This window comes from Physeter macrocephalus, unplaced genomic scaffold (genome assembly GCF_002837175.3).
Source record: "Physeter macrocephalus isolate SW-GA unplaced genomic scaffold, ASM283717v5 random_283, whole genome shotgun sequence".
Classification (NCBI taxonomy): domain Eukaryota; kingdom Metazoa; phylum Chordata; class Mammalia; order Artiodactyla; family Physeteridae; genus Physeter; species Physeter macrocephalus.
The window spans coordinates 29,666-48,874 of NW_021145569.1; the positions used below are offsets into that span (position 1 = coordinate 29,666).

Consider the following 19,209-nt stretch of genomic DNA (forward strand, 5'->3'; position numbering starts at 1 on the left):
CCGCTGACCCTGCGCGTCCGGAGCCTGTGCCCCGCAACGGGAGAGGCCACAACAAGAAAAAAAAAAAAAAAAAAAAAAATGCTTTTTCAGGATTGAACCCTGTGACTATAATACCTAATGTCAAAAGGACAAATGTTTTAAATGGATGGGAAGCAAAGAAAAAGCAAGGCCAAAAGGAAATGTCATACCAAAAATGTTACCAGTGGCTTCTGCATGCTGGTATTATGGGTGATTTGTTTTTCTTCTTGGTTCTTTTCTGTATTTTCTAAATTCTCTAAAGAAGCATGAAATTATTTTTATAATCACTTTTTCTTGAAGCTCCCACACGAGTGGACTGTTTACTGAGAGATTCCAACTGCCCGTGAGGAGATGGGAAGATGCTCGATTGACGCAGAGAATTAGGGAGAAGCGCAGGAGGAGGAGTGCATTTTTCCGCCTGGCCGGCAGTGAGTCGGCTGCTGATCTGGGGTTGAGGAAGCTGTGGGAGAAGGCCTTCACTGGCACAGACCTCACAGAGGAGCAACCGGTTTGGCCCATAACATGCTTGGGAAGCACTTACAGTCAACCCTCTGTATCCATGGGGACTGGTTCCAGGACTCCCTCGGATACCAAAATCCAAGGATGCTCAAGTCCCTTTTATAAATGGCACGGTGTTTGCACATAACCTATGCACATCCTCTCGTAAATTTTAAACCATCTCTAGATTGCTTATAATATCTAATACAATGTAAATGCTATGTACACAGTTGTCTGAGAGCAGCAAATTCAATTTTGCTTTTTCTGGAATATTTATATTCCCCGAGTATCTCTGATCCGCAGTTGGCTGAATCTGGGGATGCAGAACCTGTGGATATGGAGGGCTGACTGTGTACCCTCTGTTCCAGAAATTCTATTTCTAGAAATTTACCCCTACGGGTATTCTCGTGCATGTGCAAAGCCTGATTACAAGAATATGTAGGGGAGTGTGGTTTGTTACCAGTTTCACGGGAAACCACCTTAAGTATTCATGAACAGGGGACCGAACAAACGAAGCCTCGTGTGTCTTCGTAATGAAATAAAGACATCAAAAGGGTTGGCAAACTATGGCCCAGAGGCCAAATCTGGCCCGCCACCCGCTCAGCCGACCATTTTGTATGGCCCGCAAGCTAAGAATAGTTTTTACATTTTTAAATGGTTGAAAAGAAGTCAAAAGAAGAAGCTTTTCTGACTTCGGACACTGACAGGGGATTCAGACTTCAGTGTCCATAAATAAGGTTTTACTGGAACACGTCCACGCTCACTCCTTTACCTAGAATCTAGACCTAGAACTGCTGCTAGGCTATGACGACAGAGACCTGCAAAGCCTAGAATGTCTCCTACTGGCCCTTCGTGGAAAATTCACGCGGCTTCTCTCACGCTTGCAGGACTTTCAACATGCCCGGCCCCGTGCAAGCACTTCACATACACTAACTTACTTATCCCTCACAACAGCCTAGGAAGTAGATGCCGTTAGCATCATCCTCACTTGACAGGTCAGGAAATTGAGGCACAGAGCGGTAAGGGACTTGGCGGAGGTCACAGAGCCCGTAAGTGGCGGGGTCGGGAGCAGAGTCCCTGTTCCTAACTTTCCCTAACAACAGTCCTCCGGGACAGTGGTTTTCAAGGCACACCCGGTGCCCATCGGTGACGGCTCTCCCTTTGCTCTCGCCGTGGGGTGCTCAGCAACGGGCGGGTGCTCACGTGTGTGGCTGGGTTCCTTCCTCCATTCATTTATTTTACAAATGCTCACCAAGCATCTGCTGCAGGCCAGGCACTGCTCGGGGCGCTGGGGAGACAGCAGGACCTGAACGCACACAACTCTCTGCCTCGTGGACTTCACGTCATAGTGGAGAGTATACGTTACAGAGAGGCATTTACGTTAGAGTGGAGACAGGAAACACGGAAGACAGGCAGCCTGGTCAGAGGGTGGTCAGTGCTACGGAGAAATGCAAAGCAGGGAAGGTGGCAAGGGAGGGCCGGGAGGAGTCAGGAAGGTGACCAACTTGTCCTGGTCTGTCTGGGACCGTCTCGGTTTTAAAACTGAAAGTCCCGTCTCCCGAGATCCTCCTTGGTACTGGGTAAACTGGGCTGGCTGGTCACCCAAGGAGCGAGTCTAGATAAGTACCTGCAGGGTGTGCAACATTAAAGTGGCAGAGTACACGTGTGTCCTGGCCTGGCTCTCCACCACAGCACTCGGAAAAAGGGCTCCTACCGGCCCCACACGTTCCAGCTGAGGACGGCAGCTCGCGAGGCACGGAGAGGGGACTGCCCTTGGCCCCGGGGACCCAGGCCCGGTCCGACCACTCTAGAAACAGTGCTTCCAACCTGAGTCTCTCATGGGCCAGGAGGCCCCTCGCCCCTCCCCTACTCCTGCCTGGTTTTCCTCTCTGGGTAGAGATGACCTGAGGACATCCTGGCCCCATGTCCCTCTGGACTGACCCATAAACACAATAGCTAAAATAATAATAATAATAGCAAATATTTATGGAGTGCTTACCCTGTGCAAAGCACATATTAACTGGTTTACTTGTCCTAACAGACCTAAAAAGAAACTATTATTCCCATCTTCCAGATGAGGAAATCAAGGCTCGGCAGTTACAGGGACTCGCCCAGGGTTAGCACCAGGCCTGACACATACGTAGTGCACCCCTTTCCCTAAACAACTGTTGATGGAATGAAGAAACTAGGGGCTTCAAGTCACATGGTGAGCAGCAGAGCCTGAGAATGAAATCATGGCTGTTTAAGGCCAAGGCCCAGCTGATTTCTGCCTTCCTGGACCTCGCTCATGTTATTCCCTCCTCTTCCTGCCTACCCTAATCCACCTACCCACTGGTCCTTTACGAAGGAGTACAACATCCATCCCTCCAGAATAAAAGGTGGCCCACCCGAACCTGTCAAATGCTGATGTGCTAATGACTCATATGAGACAAAGGCTAATTTCTCTAATATGTAAAGAGTTTCTAGAGATCAACAAGAAAATGACCATCACCCCAAATTTGAAAATGGCCAAGGATACGAACAGACAATTCCGTAGAAAGGAAAACACAATAGCTCTAAATCTATAAAAACCCGTCCCGCCTCATTTACCGTAAAACAAAATGCATATTAAATCAAAACAAGATACTATTTTCACCTATCTGATCGGCCGAGTTCAATATTGCTGAGGGTGGGGGCAAAAAGGCACAGATCATATATTGCTGATAATCTGTTAAACCAATTTATACTCCAGAGCAATTTGGCAATATCTGTCAAAACTACAAATACATTTGCTCTTAGACCTAGCAATTTCCTTTTAAAGAGGTTATTCTACAAAGAGACATATGTAGAGTTCTTCTTTGCAACCTTGCTCATCCACAGTTAAAGACGGAAAGTGACCTAAATTCCCAACAACAACCGTTTAAATAAATAACAGTACCTCCACACAATGGAATACTATGCAAGAATGAAGTACAGTCTCCAAGATGAACTTTTAAATAATAAAAGGTGCAGAATGCATGCAGAGTACGCTATCACTTTGGTAAAAATGGAAGGGAGGGAATCCAGTTGTCATTTTGCTTGTCTACGCGTGGGAAAGGAGTGCAAGAAACTGCCTCGGGAGGGAAAGCAGGAGAGGGGGCTTTGATCTAGACCTCTTGGCATCTTCCTTAAAATGTGAGCTACCTGAATATTAGTTATCCAGATAGGAAAATGATCATTCTAGGACCTAATCCATTTCCTGCCGTGTGGATCTTGTGTCCCTGACTAGAGTGTGGTCTCAAGCATCCATGACTGTCCGGAGACCCTCAGGAAACATCTGGGGAGCCAAGGAGAGCACCGTTTCCCAAGCCAGCGAGACAGAGAGGCAGGCGGGGCAGCCAGGGAGCGAGCGGAGGGAGCGGGGAAGGGGGGCGAGGGGCGGGGCTGGTCTGCGCTGGGACAGAGGCTGCTGGGGTTCGTCTACCTGGGGGGCCGGCGCCGGGGAGGCCTGGCTGTCGGGGGCCTGAGGGCCGGGGCCGGCTCCTTTGGCGGCGGGGGTGGTCAGGGCTGGGTCTTGGGCGGGAGGCGGGGCGCTGACTATGACCGAGGCGGGCGCGGGGAGGTGGGGGCCCTCCGTGGAGAGGGGCTGCCGGCTCCTCTGCTGAAACAGGCAGCCCGCACAGGGTCAGAGGCCACCCCACGGACGGACCCGCGGCCTCCCCACCCTGACAACCCCCCCACCACCGATGCACCAGGGCAGCGGGTGGTGGGAACCGGCCGGGGGGCGCCGAGGCCGGGGGCTGGGAGGGAGCCCCAGGGTCCAGGAGGCCGCAACTCTCTGAGCCCTCAGTCCCGTGAGTCGTCGTCTTCCAGCTCCCGCCAACGTGCACCTCTCCTGCCCCGTCTGTCCGTCCACGTCTCAGCCACCCTCTGTGTGACCCCTCTCCAACCCTCCAGCAAGTGGGCAGTCTGTCAGCCAGTCACTCTCCTTGTCTGTCCGTCTCTGTGTCAGTCAGTCGGCCCTGTCACCCTCAGGCCTCCTCCTCGGGGACCTGGAGCAGGGGGGCCGTGTCGGAGACGCTCCCCCTAACCCACAGGACCCTCCCTCCCGCCGCTTCAACCACACCCGGTTCCAGCTCTCGGCCCCTCTCCACGCAGACCCCCTGCCCCTGCCTTTGCCCTTGCCGTCCCCTCCCCTGCCCGGCAGCCCCGGTTACCTGGGGCAGGAACATCTGCAGGGAGTCCTGAGTGAGGATGGCCGTGGTGGCGGCAGAGGGCGGCTGCCCCAGGACGATCTTCTCCGGGCTGGACGCCAGGCCTGGGCTGGGCTGGGGGGTGGAGGCCTGAGCTGGGGCGGCCTGCGGGGCGGGGCCCTGCGCGGGCTGCTGCTGTTGCTGTGCCTGCGGCTGCTGGAGGCCCAGAGGCAGCGGCGTGCTGACCGCGGGGGACGCCTGGGGCGCCGCCTGCACCGCGAGGACAGGCGCGGCCTCCCCGGCGGCGGCGGCAGGGGCGGCAGGCTGCACCAGACCGTCGGGGGCGTGGAGCATAGCCACGGCGCTGGGGGGCAGAGTGACCCCCTGGAGGACGGTAGTGGCGGCGGGGCCGGTGGGTGCCGGCTGGCTCTGTGTGGGCAGGCTGCCCGCGGCCAGCGACACGGGCATCTGGAAGAGTGCCGGCTGGCCCACCTGGATGGGGGCCGCCGAGAGGATGTGGGCCGCGCTGTGGGCCCCGGAGTGGGGGGCCAGCACGGGGCCCAGGCTCAGCGGGCCCGCCAGGTTCTGGTTGGCGAGGATGGGGTTGGCGATGAGCTGTCCGCCCGCATGGGGGGCTGCGGCCGCCAGGATCTGCCCGCCCACGTTGGCCGGCAGGGCCGAGAGCGGCTGGGGGAGCTGGACCGCCGACGTGCCGGGCAGCAGGAACTGGTTCTGGCCCGGCAGCATGTGCTGGGCGGGGATGACGATGCTGCTGCCTTGATTCAGGAGGTGCACGCTCATGGGCTTGCTCAGGGCCCCGGGGGGCTGCGGCGGGGCCGCGCCCGTGGTGGTGGCGGGAGGCTGCTTGAAGACGTTCGCCTGCAGGGCGGGCGCCGGGAAGCCCGACAGCACCACGTTCTGGCCGGCCTTGCCCGCCGCCATGAAAGTCAGGTTCTGGGGGGCCTTGGGCTGCTGCGGGAGGCCCCCTGCCTCGCCCTGGATGGTAAGCGTGGCGCCCGCGGGGGCGAACGGCTTGGGTGTCAGCTGGTAGAGCTTGGGGGGCAGCACGCCGGCAGGCTTGGGCTGGATGGGCGTGGGCGTGCGGTGCAGGATCACGTTGGGTGCCGGAACCAGCGGCGACGTGCCGAGGCCCGGGGCCACCGCCAGCGGCTGTCCCGAGGGCGCCCCGCTGGCCGCGACCGTGGCGGCTCCCGCCCCTCCGAACACCGAGTTCCCATTGAGCGTGGTGGCCACGGCGGCAGGGAGGTTCTTCTGGATGACCAGGCCAGCCCCCTGCGGCGAGACGCCGGCCGATGCCAGGGTCACTGGCTCTGAAGGGCCAGCTGCCGAGGCCAGATAACCGCTGACGGGCACCTGCTTGGCCAGGAGCTGGGAGGTGGGCGGGTTGAGTGCCATGACGGGCTGGCCCACCACCTGGATGGGAGCCAGGCCGAGAGTAGCCGCCGCGGCGCCCCCGGGGCTGCCGTTGGGCAGGCCCTGAAGGCCTGGGATGGGCTGCAGGGTCACGTTGCCCAGGCCCACGGGCTGCAGGAAGGGCTGGACACTGAGGGCTTTGCTGACCACGTCCTGGGGCGGCACCAGGGCCTGGTGGGTCAGCACGGTGGGCGGGGCCTGCAGCCCCAGCAGGTCAGCGCCACCCGGGAAGAGGGCCTGGGGCCCCGTGGCCACGGCGGCAGCCCCTCCGGCCCCCGCTGGGCCGGCCCCGCCATCCGCAGGCTGCAGGGTGGGCAGCTGGAAGGGGCCCAGGTCCAGCTCGGCCTCGGCTTCGAGTGTCTGCTCGGTGATGTTGGCCTCCTGGAGGCTCTGCTGGAGGATGTCACAGGGCTGGTCGGCGCCCCCGCCGCCCCCGCCCCCCGCCGCCGGCGAGCCCAGGATATCATCTTCCAGGAAGTCGAGGTCCACGCTGGGGGCCGGCTGGCTGGGCTCTGGGTTCAAGTGGTTGCCGGAAGCTTCTTGCACGTGGAGCTGGGGGCAGGTAAGGTGTGAAGGAGAGAGCCGAGGTTAGCAAGGGGCCGGGCTCGGCACCGCGGAAGCACAGGGCACTCAGAGTCAGGGCGGCAGGGACAGGAAGAACCTTCCGCCTGGAAGTGGCTGGACCCGGGTTCAAATGCCAGCTTTGCCAGGGCTGGGCTGGGCAACCTGGGGCTGGCTTAATCCAGCCTGTCTCCCCCTCCGCGCACGTCAGCAGAATGTAATAAAAACCATTTTCCAAACAGCCCTACAGGCCCGTAATACTTATCTGCAATTCCAAAACCCAAAAGGCTCTGAAAACCGCAAATGTTTTGCTAACTTTAGGCTGTAAATCCTGAACGGAACTCGGGTGATGCTCTGAGGGAAAGGCATAATTCATCCATGTAACGTGACTCACCTTAAGTTTGACCACAGAAAAGTGAGTGTGTTATGTTACATGCAGCACACACATATTCTGCATCACCTTTCCAGCATCTGAAAAACCCTGAATTCCAAAACAAGCCTGGCCCCAAAGGTTTCAGATACAAGATCGTGGTTCTGTTAAAGGCAGCAGCGGCAGCAGCTAGCGGACGGGAGCCTTACTTGGCGCCCAGCACAATGTGAGCCTGAATGATTGACTGATTGATTGATTATTTGTTTGTTTGCTTGCTTGCTGCAGTGGGTTTTTGTTGCGGTGCGCGGGCTTCTCATTGCAGTGGCTTCTCCTGTTGCGGAGCGCAGGCTCTAGATGGGCGGGCTCCAGCAGCTGTGGCACACAGGCTCAGCAGTTGTGGCGCACGGGCCCAGCCGCTCCGCGGCACGTGGGATCTTCCCAGACCAGGGCCCGAACCCGTGTCCCCTGCATCGGCAGGCGGACTCCCAACCACTGCGCCACCAAGGAAGTCCCGAGTCTGATGTTTCTTAAATGCTTTCTGGGATGGCAATTCAGGACACGAGTGTGTAATCGATACATGCATGCATTTTTGAGCAAATATTCCCCAAGTGATAATTACGCCAATGGCATGGAAAACCCACTGATACTTGACCAGGTAATGGGTCAAAACCTATAGTTCGGGGGCTTCCCTGGTGGTGCAGTGGTAAAGAATCCGCCTGCCAATGCAGGGGACACGGGTTCGAGCCCTGGTCCGGGAAGATCCCACATGCCGCGGAGCAACTAAGCCCGTGCGCCACTCGTGAGCCTGCGCTCTAGAGCCCACAAGCCACAACTACTGAAGCCCGCGCGCCTAGAGCCCGAGCTCTGCAACAAGAGAAGCCACCGCAATGAGAAGCCCGCGCACCGCAGCGAAGAGTAGCCCCCGCTCGCCGCAACTAGAGAAAGCCCACGCACAGCAACGAAGACCCAACGCAGCCAAAAATAAATAAATAAAATAAATAAAAATTTTTTTAAAAAAACAAACAACACCTGTAGTTTGAAAGATTCTGAGTTAATCCAAATGGAGGGCTCAGAGCAGTACCCGGCTCTTGGCTGGCACGCGAGAAACATCATCTATCGCTGTTACTGTCATTATTCCTGTCCATGTTGTTGTTGTTAAAAACAGCCCAGTGAGGTGGGCACTGCTCCCTCCTTGCCTCCCAGACCAGGGAAAGGGGTCACCCTGCTGCTGAGTGGAGGGCAATGCCTGGCAGGATGGGGCTCCGGCTCAGCCCCCAACCAACGACCAGGCAGTTCTGAGTTCCTAACCGCTAAATGGCCATAACCAAACCCACCTCCTAGGACAGTCGAGACATTCACTGACGTCACGTACAGGAGGTGCTGAGAACCTGACCTGGGACGTTATGGGTATTAAAAGAGGATGGCACGGATGAGAATAATGCATATTGTTACTGGTCTATAAATGTGATAACATGAACATAATGTTTATTTGTTGGGTTCTGGATTTAGTCATTTATATTATGCCAGATAAATTATTTGGAATGTTACTATGGTTGTTGTGAGGACTGAATGAAAATTACTGTAAAGGGCCTGGCATGTGATAGGTATTCGGTAACTGAGAGTTACGTTGATGAAGACGGAGGAGGGGTGAGCGGGAGGGAGGTGGGGGGGAGGAAAAAGGAGGGAGAGGGATGGCGAGCGAAGCGGGGAGGGGAGAGGCCACAGAAGAGGAAGAAGAGGGAGGGACGACTGGCATTGAGTAATGGGCCCGGCACACAGTAGGTGCTCAATAAAAGTCCACTGTGTTCCCTGCTCTGGGATTTGCTCATCACCCCTGCCTTCATCGTCCAGGTGGAGACTGAGGTCCACAACAGTCGATCCCCTTCCCCCAGGTCACACACCCCACCCATGGCTGGGCCGGGACAGGACCCCCCCAGCCCCCCCGCACAGCTCCTCAGGAGCACCACCCCGTTCTGCCCACTGTGAATTCCAGAGCCAGCCTCTGCCTCTGTACCAGCTCTGTAGCAGCTGACCTCCAAGGCCAGGGACTCAGGACCGCACCTCCTTCTCGGAGGGGCCTGAGGGCACAGCTGGGGGTCCAGCAGCTCCGGCCTCACCTCCGCCCCACACTGCTCCTCAGTGACTGCCCCCTGACCCCTCCCGGCAAAGTGCCTCAGGGGACGAGTGTGACCCCCTTCTCCCCTCCCCCACTGGCTGCCACCACAGGCAACTTGGGTGATGCCTGGAGCCCACGGCCCTCCCCGAGCCCCCGGGCCACTTACCCCAGGACCTTCATAGAAGGCACTTTGGGCCTCCCCGGGATTATCCAGGAGGTCATCACTGTCAAGCTGCAACAAGACCCGCCCCCACCCAAGGTCAAAGGTCAGCTGGGCAGTGGGCCGGCCCACCTCTAGAACAAAAACCAATTTAGGGTTACAAGGGACAAAAAGACAAAGATGAGGTGGGGGGGTTGGCGGGGGGAGATTCGAAGGGTACAGGAAACTCCGCCTCCAGAAAAGATGCCCCAAAGAAAGGGGCTTGGCTGCAAGATTAAAACGCGAGGCAATCCCAGCACTGAGTCCGAGCCTCTCCCGACACGCCTTGAACTCTAGAATCCTGCCTCCGTGGCTTTGCTCAAGCGTCTTTGGTAACACATCTGGCAGGGCCTGTCACATTTGTCACCTCCTCCTGACAACTGTCCGTCCCTTCCTACTAAGTCACTACTTCCACTGCCCTGCCCAAGCACCCGGCACGCTCTGCCGGCCGGGTGCCTAACGTGCGTGCTGTTCCCGTGTCTGGGAGCACAGGGACCTGTCTCGTTCCCGCAGACATGGGCAACGCCTAGAACAGGCCCTAAGCGCCCAATGAATGTCTGTCCACAGCCAAGCCTCCCCAGTTTCTCTGTCCAGCTGATCTTTTTCCAGAACCCCAGACTGGTATATCCAATAGCCGCCCTTGGACTGCTGGAATCCACCTTGAACTCCCAGTCTCAGAGAACGGTACCACCACCCACTCAGCTGCTCAGGTCAAGTCCAGGAGGCATTCTGGATGCTCTTTCTTCCTCACCATCTAATCCACCAGCAAGTCTAGTGATTCTGCCTCCCAGACAGATCCCAGAGCCAGCGCCTGGCACCTCCTCCAGCACCTGCCCCGGGGCCCAGGCCACCAGCCTCCTCTCCGCACTCACCTCCGCTCCACAAATTATTTGATACGTCCCCTCTCAAGGAACAGAGCTCCGTTCCCTCCCTGTGAGTGTGGGCGGGCTTAGTGACTCGCTTCTAGTAAATGCAGTATGACGGAAGTGACAGTGTGTGACTTTGGAGACTAGGTCATAAAAGGCACTGAGCTTCCTCCTGGCTCTCTCCCTTGGGTCACTTGCTCTGGGGGAACCAGCTGCCACGCTGTGAGGACATTCAAGCAACCCTATGGGGAGGCCCACATGGTGAGGAGCTGAGGCCTCCAGCCAACAGCCACAGCAGTGAGTCATTGTGCAAGCACATCCTCCAGCCCCAGACAAGCCCTCAGATGACAGCAGCTCCAGGCAACATCCTGACTGCTAATCAGGGGAGACACTGAGCTAGACACTCAGCTAAGCCACTCCCCAGTTCCTGACCCTCAGAAACTGAGAGTTCTAACAAATGTTGTTTTAAGTCACTAAGTGATGGGATAACTTGTTATGCAGCTGTAGGTGACTGATACAGCTCCTCATGGCTCAACAGACATCCACTCTCCCCCACGTTGTTCCATTCTCTGGAGTGCAAACAGAATGTGGCATTCTCCTGCTTAATAACCCATCAGAACTGCCTGTCATGTTCAGAATAAAGTCTGAACTCCTCGATCCAGGTCCTCCAAGCCCTGCATGACCTGGTGATTTTTGTCCACTCCAGTCTTACCACCTTCTAGTTTCCCCTTCATTCCGGCCCCACTGGCCTTCTTTCTCAAACTTTCTAACCTTCCTACCTGTCCTTCCGCTGCCCAGAGCGCCGTGGGCACCTCCCTTTGATCCTTCAGGTTCACACCAGCTAAAGAAGCCCCTGCCTCTGCCTCCCATTCATTTTCTTTTAAACCTCTTTTGTGGTGCAAGTGACATTATTATTTCTTATGCTGCTCTACATGGTGCTTTCCACCATCACCTTTATTAGCTCTTGGTTGCTTTGTTTACCAAGGAAATGTGTATGGAGTGAGGGCAGGGATTTGCCATCTCTTTCACTCTCTGCCATAACCCTGGGGCCCGGCTCATGGAAGGCAAGGGGCAGATGTCTACTGAATCAGGGGGGAGTGTCTCTCAGATCCCAATTCCACAGGCCCCTACCATGGGGATGCTTCTCCCTGCCCCAGCACTCACCTTCTCAGATCCATGTAAGAAGTCATTGAGGGCCTGAGGGTCACTGAAAGAGAGAAGGGGAGAGACATTTGAGGAGATGAGGGACAGGGGAGGGGAGGGAGAGGGTGGGGGAGGGTGGGGTGGGGAGCCCATTACTCACCAAATCACGTCTAGTAAGCATCTCCCATCCTCATCATCCATCGCCACTGGACGGGGCGGGGCGGGAAGAGGGCAAGGGAGACAAGTTAGATGTCGGCAGCGTGCCAGGACCCTCCCTGCAAGGCCCATTCGCTGGGGCCAAGACCCCTGGAGGGGTCAGGGTTTCTGTCCCCTTAAGTCTAGGGGCATGGGTAGGGGTGGGCCAGGTGCCCTCCGTACCAGAACCTCCTGATCAGAGACAGACAGCTGCCTTTTCCTCCTCCCTCTCTCTCCCCAGCATCTGATGACGATGGTGATGACATCAACCCAGACTGAGTCCTGATCACATGCAGGCCCCGTGCTAAGTGCTTCACACACATGTAACTCATTTAATCCCCACAGTATCCCTCGAGGTGGGTCCTGCCACCCCCGCTTTGCAGATGAGTAAAAGGAAGAGCTGAGACCATGGTTCTCTGTCTCCCAGCTAGCAGGTGGCAGAGCCAGGCCTGAACCCAGAAGTCTGGCCCCAAGCCGGTGCTCCTGTCCTACACGTGACCGGGTGAAGGAGGGAGGGAGGGGAGGTGGCATGAAGGGGCCCAGGTTCTGGGTCCCCCCTGGAAGACACATGCAGCGTGGTTCTCAAGGAAGGGAAGAGAGAGGGAGAGGGACCAGGAGGGCGGGCGCTCTAGTCAGAGGAGCCGCCAGAGCCGGGCTGAGCCCGTCAGAATGATGAGGATGAGGACGGCTAACATTTGTCCCGTGCCTACCATGTGCCAGGCACTGTCCCAAGCGTTTCACAAATGTTAGCTTGTTCAGCCCCCATGGGAAAGGGATGCCGTGTGCCCCATTTTACAAGTGAGAAAACAAGTTCTCTGTGTTTGCCCCCCCACCCCCGCGCCAGCCACCACTGCTCCAGACATCCCACTGACCTTCCATGCACCCACCTTTCCAAACTGCCACCCAACCACCCATCTTTCTTGTCTCCCAAACACACAAACTGACCCATCCTTCCATCCGCTCCTCCTTTTTACTTTTTTGGGCCGCACTGAGAGGCTTGCGGGATCTCAGTTCTCCGATCAGGGACTGAACCCGGGCCCGGGCAGGGAAAGCACTGCGTCCTAGCCACTGGGCCGCCAGGGAGGTCCCCATCCGCCTATCCTCCCATCAGCCCACGCATCCTTCCCTCCCAACCACGCAGACAGGACACGATGAGAAATCACACACAATCCCAGCGCAGGGCTGTGGAGTTCTTACCCCCTCTTTTCCTTCTTGGGAGGGGGAGGGGGAGGGGGATGGTCCTGAACTCACTGAGGACAGGGTGACTGTCGTGCCCCACCCCACCCCCCGGCCAAACACACACAAAATCTTACTTGTGCGCTCAGCTGGGTCACAACCCCTAACCCCCAACAGCATTCTCTGAACTTCCTGATCGCCACTACAGCCCCTATTACCCTCGACGGCTCTGTGACATAAAGAATCTCAGGGAGGGACCCCACATGGTTAGTTCAGGGTCTTCTCTGAACAGTACCTCGGAGAGTCTGATGAAAGCAAAAGACCCTCTTGCCAGAAACATGCACGTGGGCCAGAAATGTTACACGTTCTTTCCCAGGGGGAAGTGTGTCATGGGGGACACACACACGTACACACTTCATGGGCCCTGGGTTAACAAGCCCAGTCTAGAACAGAAACACACGGCCCCGGAGCCTCACACGCCAATCACCCTTGCCTCTGGAGCTGGCCCCGGGGACTGTCCCCAGAGAGGCCCTTCCAAGGCTCTCGCTGCCTCAGGGCAGCACGATAACACACTCTCCCCGGCTTCATATCTCCGCCCACAGCCACTGTCTTCCCGTGTCACCAGCCTAAGGTGGGCAAGGCCTGGCCAGGGAACGACAAGGCAGGATCCGCAGGGAATCTGGAGAAGACGGAAAGCGGGGAGGGAGATCCTGCCTGCAGACGGCATAGAGGTTGGGGGAATGGCCCGAATGACCCAGGGGGCCCAGGCTGGAGAGGGCGGGGCTGAAGGATGCGGCTGAGACAGGCTCTTCCAAGAAGGAACGTCCCTTCCGGGGAGGCGGACAGGGGACCACGGCCCCTCCGGGAATGAGCGAGATGCTGGGCTGGTTACCTGCGCTACAAACGAATCATGAAGGGAAGGAGGGGGCGTCCACTCCAGGTCTACGCAGGGCCCCCAGCTGGGGACGTGGGGAGCGTCCTTTCGGGGGCCAGCTGTGGAGAGAGAATGAGAGACAGGCTGTGAGTGGGACAGTCAGTGACAAGGAGAAAGATGTAGCCAGAGAGACGAGAGGTCAAATACAAGTTTAAAACCACAGGAAACAACGCTGTACGTTATCACATATATATATGCAGACACACTGCACTATATCTACATATAGTGTGTGTGTGTGTATATATATATATATATATACACACACACACATCATGCAATAGTATATAACATTATATGATATAATCCATCAGCACTTCAATCTAGCAAAATACAGTCAGGTCTCGTCATCTGAGGTGCTTATGTGCTTATGTCCTATAAGGTCACCGTGAATTTGCGATTATGGCCGCTGAGCCGCCGCCCCTGGGGAAAGACAGGGTTAGCTTCCTGCCAGCCTCTGCTCCCATTCTCATCAACCCATCAATATATCCCTTTGGTTTATGTGTGTTTCTGTTTAAAGACACCTTGTTTGGGACTGCCCTGGTGGCGCAGTGGTTAAGAATCCGCCTGCCGATGCAGGGGACACGGGTTCGCGCCCCGGTCCGGGAAGATCCCACATGCCGCGGAGCGGCTGGGCCCGTGAGCCATGGCCGCTGAGCCTGCGCGTCCGGAGCCTGTGCTCCGCGACGGGAGAGGCCAGAGGCCCGCGTACCACAAAAACAAAAAACAAAACAAAATATAAAAAAGAATCCGCCTGCCAATGCAGCGGACACGGGTTCGAGCCCCGGTCCGGGAAGATCTCACATGCCGCGGAGCAACAGAGCCCGTGCGCTACAACTACTGAAGCCCGCACGCCTAGAGCCCGTGCTCCGCAACAAGAGAAGCCACCACAATGAGAAGCCCGCGCGCCGCAATGAAGAGCAGCCCCTGCTCGCCGCAAGTAGAGAAATCCCACGCACAGCAATGAAGACCCAACTCAGCCATAAATAATAAATAAATAAATTGATTACAAAATAATAAAAACAATAAAGACACCTTGTTTAATATAAATCGTTGATTCGCTCACACTGAGCTCAAGGCCAACAGCGCTACAACTCATGCCAGAGGGCAGGTCATCTCACACGCGCGATTTCTCCATAGAGCACATGGCAGCCTTCCTGTGCTTACATGCTTACACTGGGCGGCCCTCCAGCACTACACGGGAGGGGCCGTCTTTAACAGCAAAACCACCAACGAAAAGCACAAAAGTGTGAAACAACAGGGCACTAAAGAGGATGCTCGTTTATAGCTCTCGAGCTGGACAGAGAGGCAGAGGGTCGCCGCGCTCAACCTCAGCTGGGAGCTCCTGCATCGGAGACTCAAATAGACTCATGGCTCTGCACACGTCTGCAAGTGACCAGGAAAGCGCCGTGAGTATTGATTTGGGGGTTATCCATGTTAGCAAATAGGCGGATTCACAAATATGGAATCCACGAATAACAAGGATTGACCTGATGACAATAATGATGGTGGTTGTGATGATGATGATGATGGCTGCTGGTTTTAAGTACTCTGCACGTATTAGCCTGTTCACCATATTTGAATCCCTATGAAGCAGGTGCTTTTCGCAGCCCCATTCCACAGATGAGGAAGGCGAGGCTCCGAACGGTGAGCCATACGCCCTAGATCCCTCCGGTGGTCAGTGGTCAGCCTGGGGTCTGAGCCGAGGTAGGCTGACTCCAGAGTCCCCGCCCTTAGGTCCTCTCATCATATTGTTTCTCTTTTAAATGTGAAGCCAACACGGCCACAGCGTCAAGATAAGACGAAGCTGGGTGACAGCCTTTGTTAGCATTTTGTGAATGCCTGGGATAGCTCAGATCCAAAAAAGCGATAAAGCAAGCAGATGGAAGAGAGAGGAGGAATGGGAGCTGCTTCTCCTTTTTATGGAGAGCCCCAGGCCCCGGAAAGATGTAGAAAGCATCTGTCACAAGACTCTGGAACACGGGATCCTGGCCCATCTAGATTCCAGGTGCACTGCCTTGGACCAGCGTGATTCCAAGCGCCCCAGGTGGCTTTGTGAGAGCCGCCAGCTCCACGTGGGTTCTCCCCTCCTCCCTGCCCCAAGCTTTGGGTGTGGCCCAAGTTCTGTAAACGTCAGACGAGAAGTAGAGCCAGGAGGTGGGTGTCTCCTGAACAGGGCTCTCCAAATGGGATCTGCGGGTGAATGTCCAGTGGGAGGCTCCAGCCTGTGAGAATCTTGTTATCCATGTGTTTTCCATTCAGATGGTAACGGCAGAGCAATGGACGAGGGGGACTTTCCGGGGAGAGGGCAAGTTTCTGCGTGGTGATGGGGCGTCCGTTACATGGGGGTTTAAAAATTCACAGCTCAGACTTGTGTGTGTCAACACATGTCAATTCAACGCATGTTAATTTTACCTTTAAAAAACTGTACAAAGTAAATAACCAGCATGGAGTTGTCGTAGGGGGGGAGAGCTAACAGACATGGCAAATGTGGGTAACTGTTAGAGCCGATGATGGCTACCTGGGGGCTTCAGTACACCATTCTAGTTAATTTACATCTTCTTGAAAGTTTCCATAATAAAAAGAAAACCATTTGTCAATGATCAGCAGGTCCGGGGTTCCTCTGAGATGGGTCCCCCGTTCAGGTGCCAGGGTTGGCATCTATGTCGCCTATCAGGTTGATGCCAAGAGGCCCAGCATGGGGTGACAGTTTGGGGTTGGTGTCAGCAGTTCAAATCCCCACTTCCCCACACATGGGCTGAAGTCGGGCAAGTGACTTCACCGCTCCAGCCTTCAGTGCTCTCATCTGTAAAATGGGCACAATCATAGTCCTTATTTTCGCGTACGGCAGTGGAGAGGCTCTTGGGCCTTTGATCCTCAGGTGCAGTAAAGAATTTTGTAAGTGATAGATACTGTTACACAATCATTTTATCTGCCATTGTGAATCTTGCCTAGTGTGGCAACTCCCAAAGCTTTCTGGCCACAGCGCAGTCAGGTTGGACAAAATTCCCCAGGTCCCAGCTTTTCCACCTGGTGCCTTTTGCCACATTTGGCCCTTGAGCACATTTTGAAGGGTTCACACCCAAGGCAATAGAAATAAAAGCAAAAATAAACAAATGGGGCCTAATCAAACTTATATTCTTTTGCACAGTAAAGGAAACCATAAACAAAAGGAAAAGACAACCTACAGCCTGGGAGAAGATACTTGCAAATGATGTTGACTGACAAGGGCTTAATTTCCACAATATACAAACAGCTCATACAACTCAATAACAACAAAACAAACAAGCCAATCAAAAAGTGGGCAGAACACCTAAACAGTCATTTCTCCAAAGACATACAAATGGCCAGCAGGCACATGAAAAGATGCTCAACATTGCTAATTATTAGGGAAATGCAAATCAAAACTACCATGAGGTATCACCTCACACCAGTCAGAATGGCCATCCTTAAAAAGTCTACAAATAATAAATGCTGGAGACGGTGTGGAGAAAAGGGAACCTTCCTACACTGTTGGTGGGAATGGAAATTGGTGCAGCCAATGCGGAGAAGAGTATGGAGGCTCCTTAAAAAACTAAAAATGGAGTTACCATATGGAAGGGTTTACATGTCATTTGATTATATGGTGGTGGCATATAAGTTGGGCACGTGGTCCGACTTAAACTGCCAGGTACCAAGTCTCCTTGGGTCCTTCCAAACCCGTTGCTACTCCGTTTGTCAGGTGAGATAAACGAGACTAAACAGAGTGGTGAACGGGAAACCATGGGCCACACACAACCAGTGATACGTGCCCCCTGCCCACTCATGCACAGGGCTACCCAGGATCCTGCAGCTCTCAACCCAGCAGACAGGGGGAGCCCTGAAGGACACAAATGAACCCACTAAGAGTGGAAAGACAGACTTTGAATGCTGTCTGGATATTTGATGATACTAAGAAATTGTGATTAAGATTCTAGGTATAACAGTGGCATCGTGTTTCTGTTTCTCTGCTTTTTTTCCTTTAGAGTCCTTACCTTTTAGAAATACATCCTAAAATACGTAGGGGTGAAATGATAAAATGTCTGTGATTTACTGCAAAATAATCCAGTCCTGGGAGTTCAGGGGCATACTGACCTGCGCCGTCCAATACGGAAGCCACTAGCCATGTGCGACTACACACATTTAAGTTCAAGCTAATGAAATGAAATTAGGGCAAACGACTTGAGTAGTTATTCGTCCGAAGAAGATACACAAATGGCATAAGCGCAGGAAAAGATGATCAACACCAATCATTAAGGAAATGCAATCAAAACCACAGATGCTGCCTCACCCCCATTAGAACGGCTGCTATCAAAAAACCAAAAATTACCAAGTCTTGCCGAGGACCTGGAGAAACTGGAACCCTCCTGCTCAGTTAGTGGGAATGTAAAATGTTGCAGCTGCTGTGAAAAACACTTTGGCGGTTCCTCAAAAAATTAAAAATAGAATTAGCAAATGACCCAGCAAGTCCACTTCTGGATATATACACAAAAGAATTGAAAGCAGGGTCTTGAAGACATATTTATACACCCATGTTCACAGCAACACTATTCACAAGAGCCAAAAGGTAGAAACAACCCAAGTGTCCATCAACAGATGAATGGATAAGCCAACTGTGGTGTCTATTTACAATGGAATATCATTCAGGGAGGAAATTCTGATACAGGCAACAGCATGGATGACCTTACACTAAGTGAAGTGAGCCAGTGCCAAAAAGACAAAGATACCATTTGATTCCACTTATGACGGAGAGACAGGAAGTAGAATGGCAGTTGCCAGGGACTGGGGGCAGGGGAGGAGAAACCGGGAGTTATTGTCTAGTGGGTGCAGAGTTTCAGTTCTGCAAGATGCTACAAGTTCTGGAGAAGGATGGGGGTGAAGGTTGCACAACTATGCAAACGCACTTAATGTCGCTGAATCGTACACTTCGAAATGGCTGAGATGGCAAGTTTTGTTATGTATATTTTACCGCAATAAACAAATGGAAAAAAAAGGGGACAAGGAGGAATATGAAAGTTTTAAATAAAAAAGATTTACCTTAAAAGTGTAAAGGAAATTAAACATTTAGTTCGCGGTCACGGTGGCCACATTTCGTGGGCTTGACAGCCACACGTGGCTGGTGGCTACCACACAGGACACCGCAGATCTAGAACATTCCCGGGGTGGCAGAAAGCTCTCCTGGACAGCGCTGGTCTGTCAGAATGGCAGAAAACTGAAAATTGGCAAAGAGTTGGTTGATGGCGTCCATGTTTTACTATTCTACTTTGTGCACATTTGCAGTTTTCCAAAATGAAAATTTTTTACTTTGAAAATCCTTGAACATCAAAAAATCAAGGGCTTCCCTGGTGGCGCAGTGGTTGAGAGTCCGCCTGCCGATGCGGGGGGACGCGGGTTCGTGCCCCAGTCCGGGAAGATCCCACATGCCGCGGAGCGGCTGGGCCCGTGGGCCATGCCCGCTGAGCCTGCGCGTCCAGAGCCTGTGCTCCGCAACGGGAGAGGCCACAACAGTGAGAGGCCTGCGTACCGCAAAAAA

At 54.6% G+C, this 19,209-nt stretch overlaps 1 protein-coding gene across 1 annotated transcript in view; it reads right to left on the bottom strand.

Moving 5' to 3' along the window:
- The window catches only part of BICRA (BRD4 interacting chromatin remodeling complex associated protein), a 53,577-nt gene that overhangs the window by 11,169 nt on the left and 23,199 nt on the right, over positions 1-19,209 (bottom strand). Inside the window, exons 2-7 of the mRNA XM_055082787.1 lie at positions 13,620-13,720; positions 11,517-11,562; positions 11,378-11,420; positions 9,315-9,380; positions 4,692-6,653; positions 3,788-4,135 (exon numbers count right to left, since the gene is read on the bottom strand). Of these exons, the coding sequence (XP_054938762.1) occupies positions 3,788-4,135; positions 4,692-6,653; positions 9,315-9,380; positions 11,378-11,420; positions 11,517-11,557 (2,460 nt within the window). The 5' untranslated portion in view covers positions 11,558-11,562; positions 13,620-13,720. The remainder of the gene's footprint in view (positions 1-3,787; positions 4,136-4,691; positions 6,654-9,314; positions 9,381-11,377; positions 11,421-11,516; positions 11,563-13,619; positions 13,721-19,209) is intronic.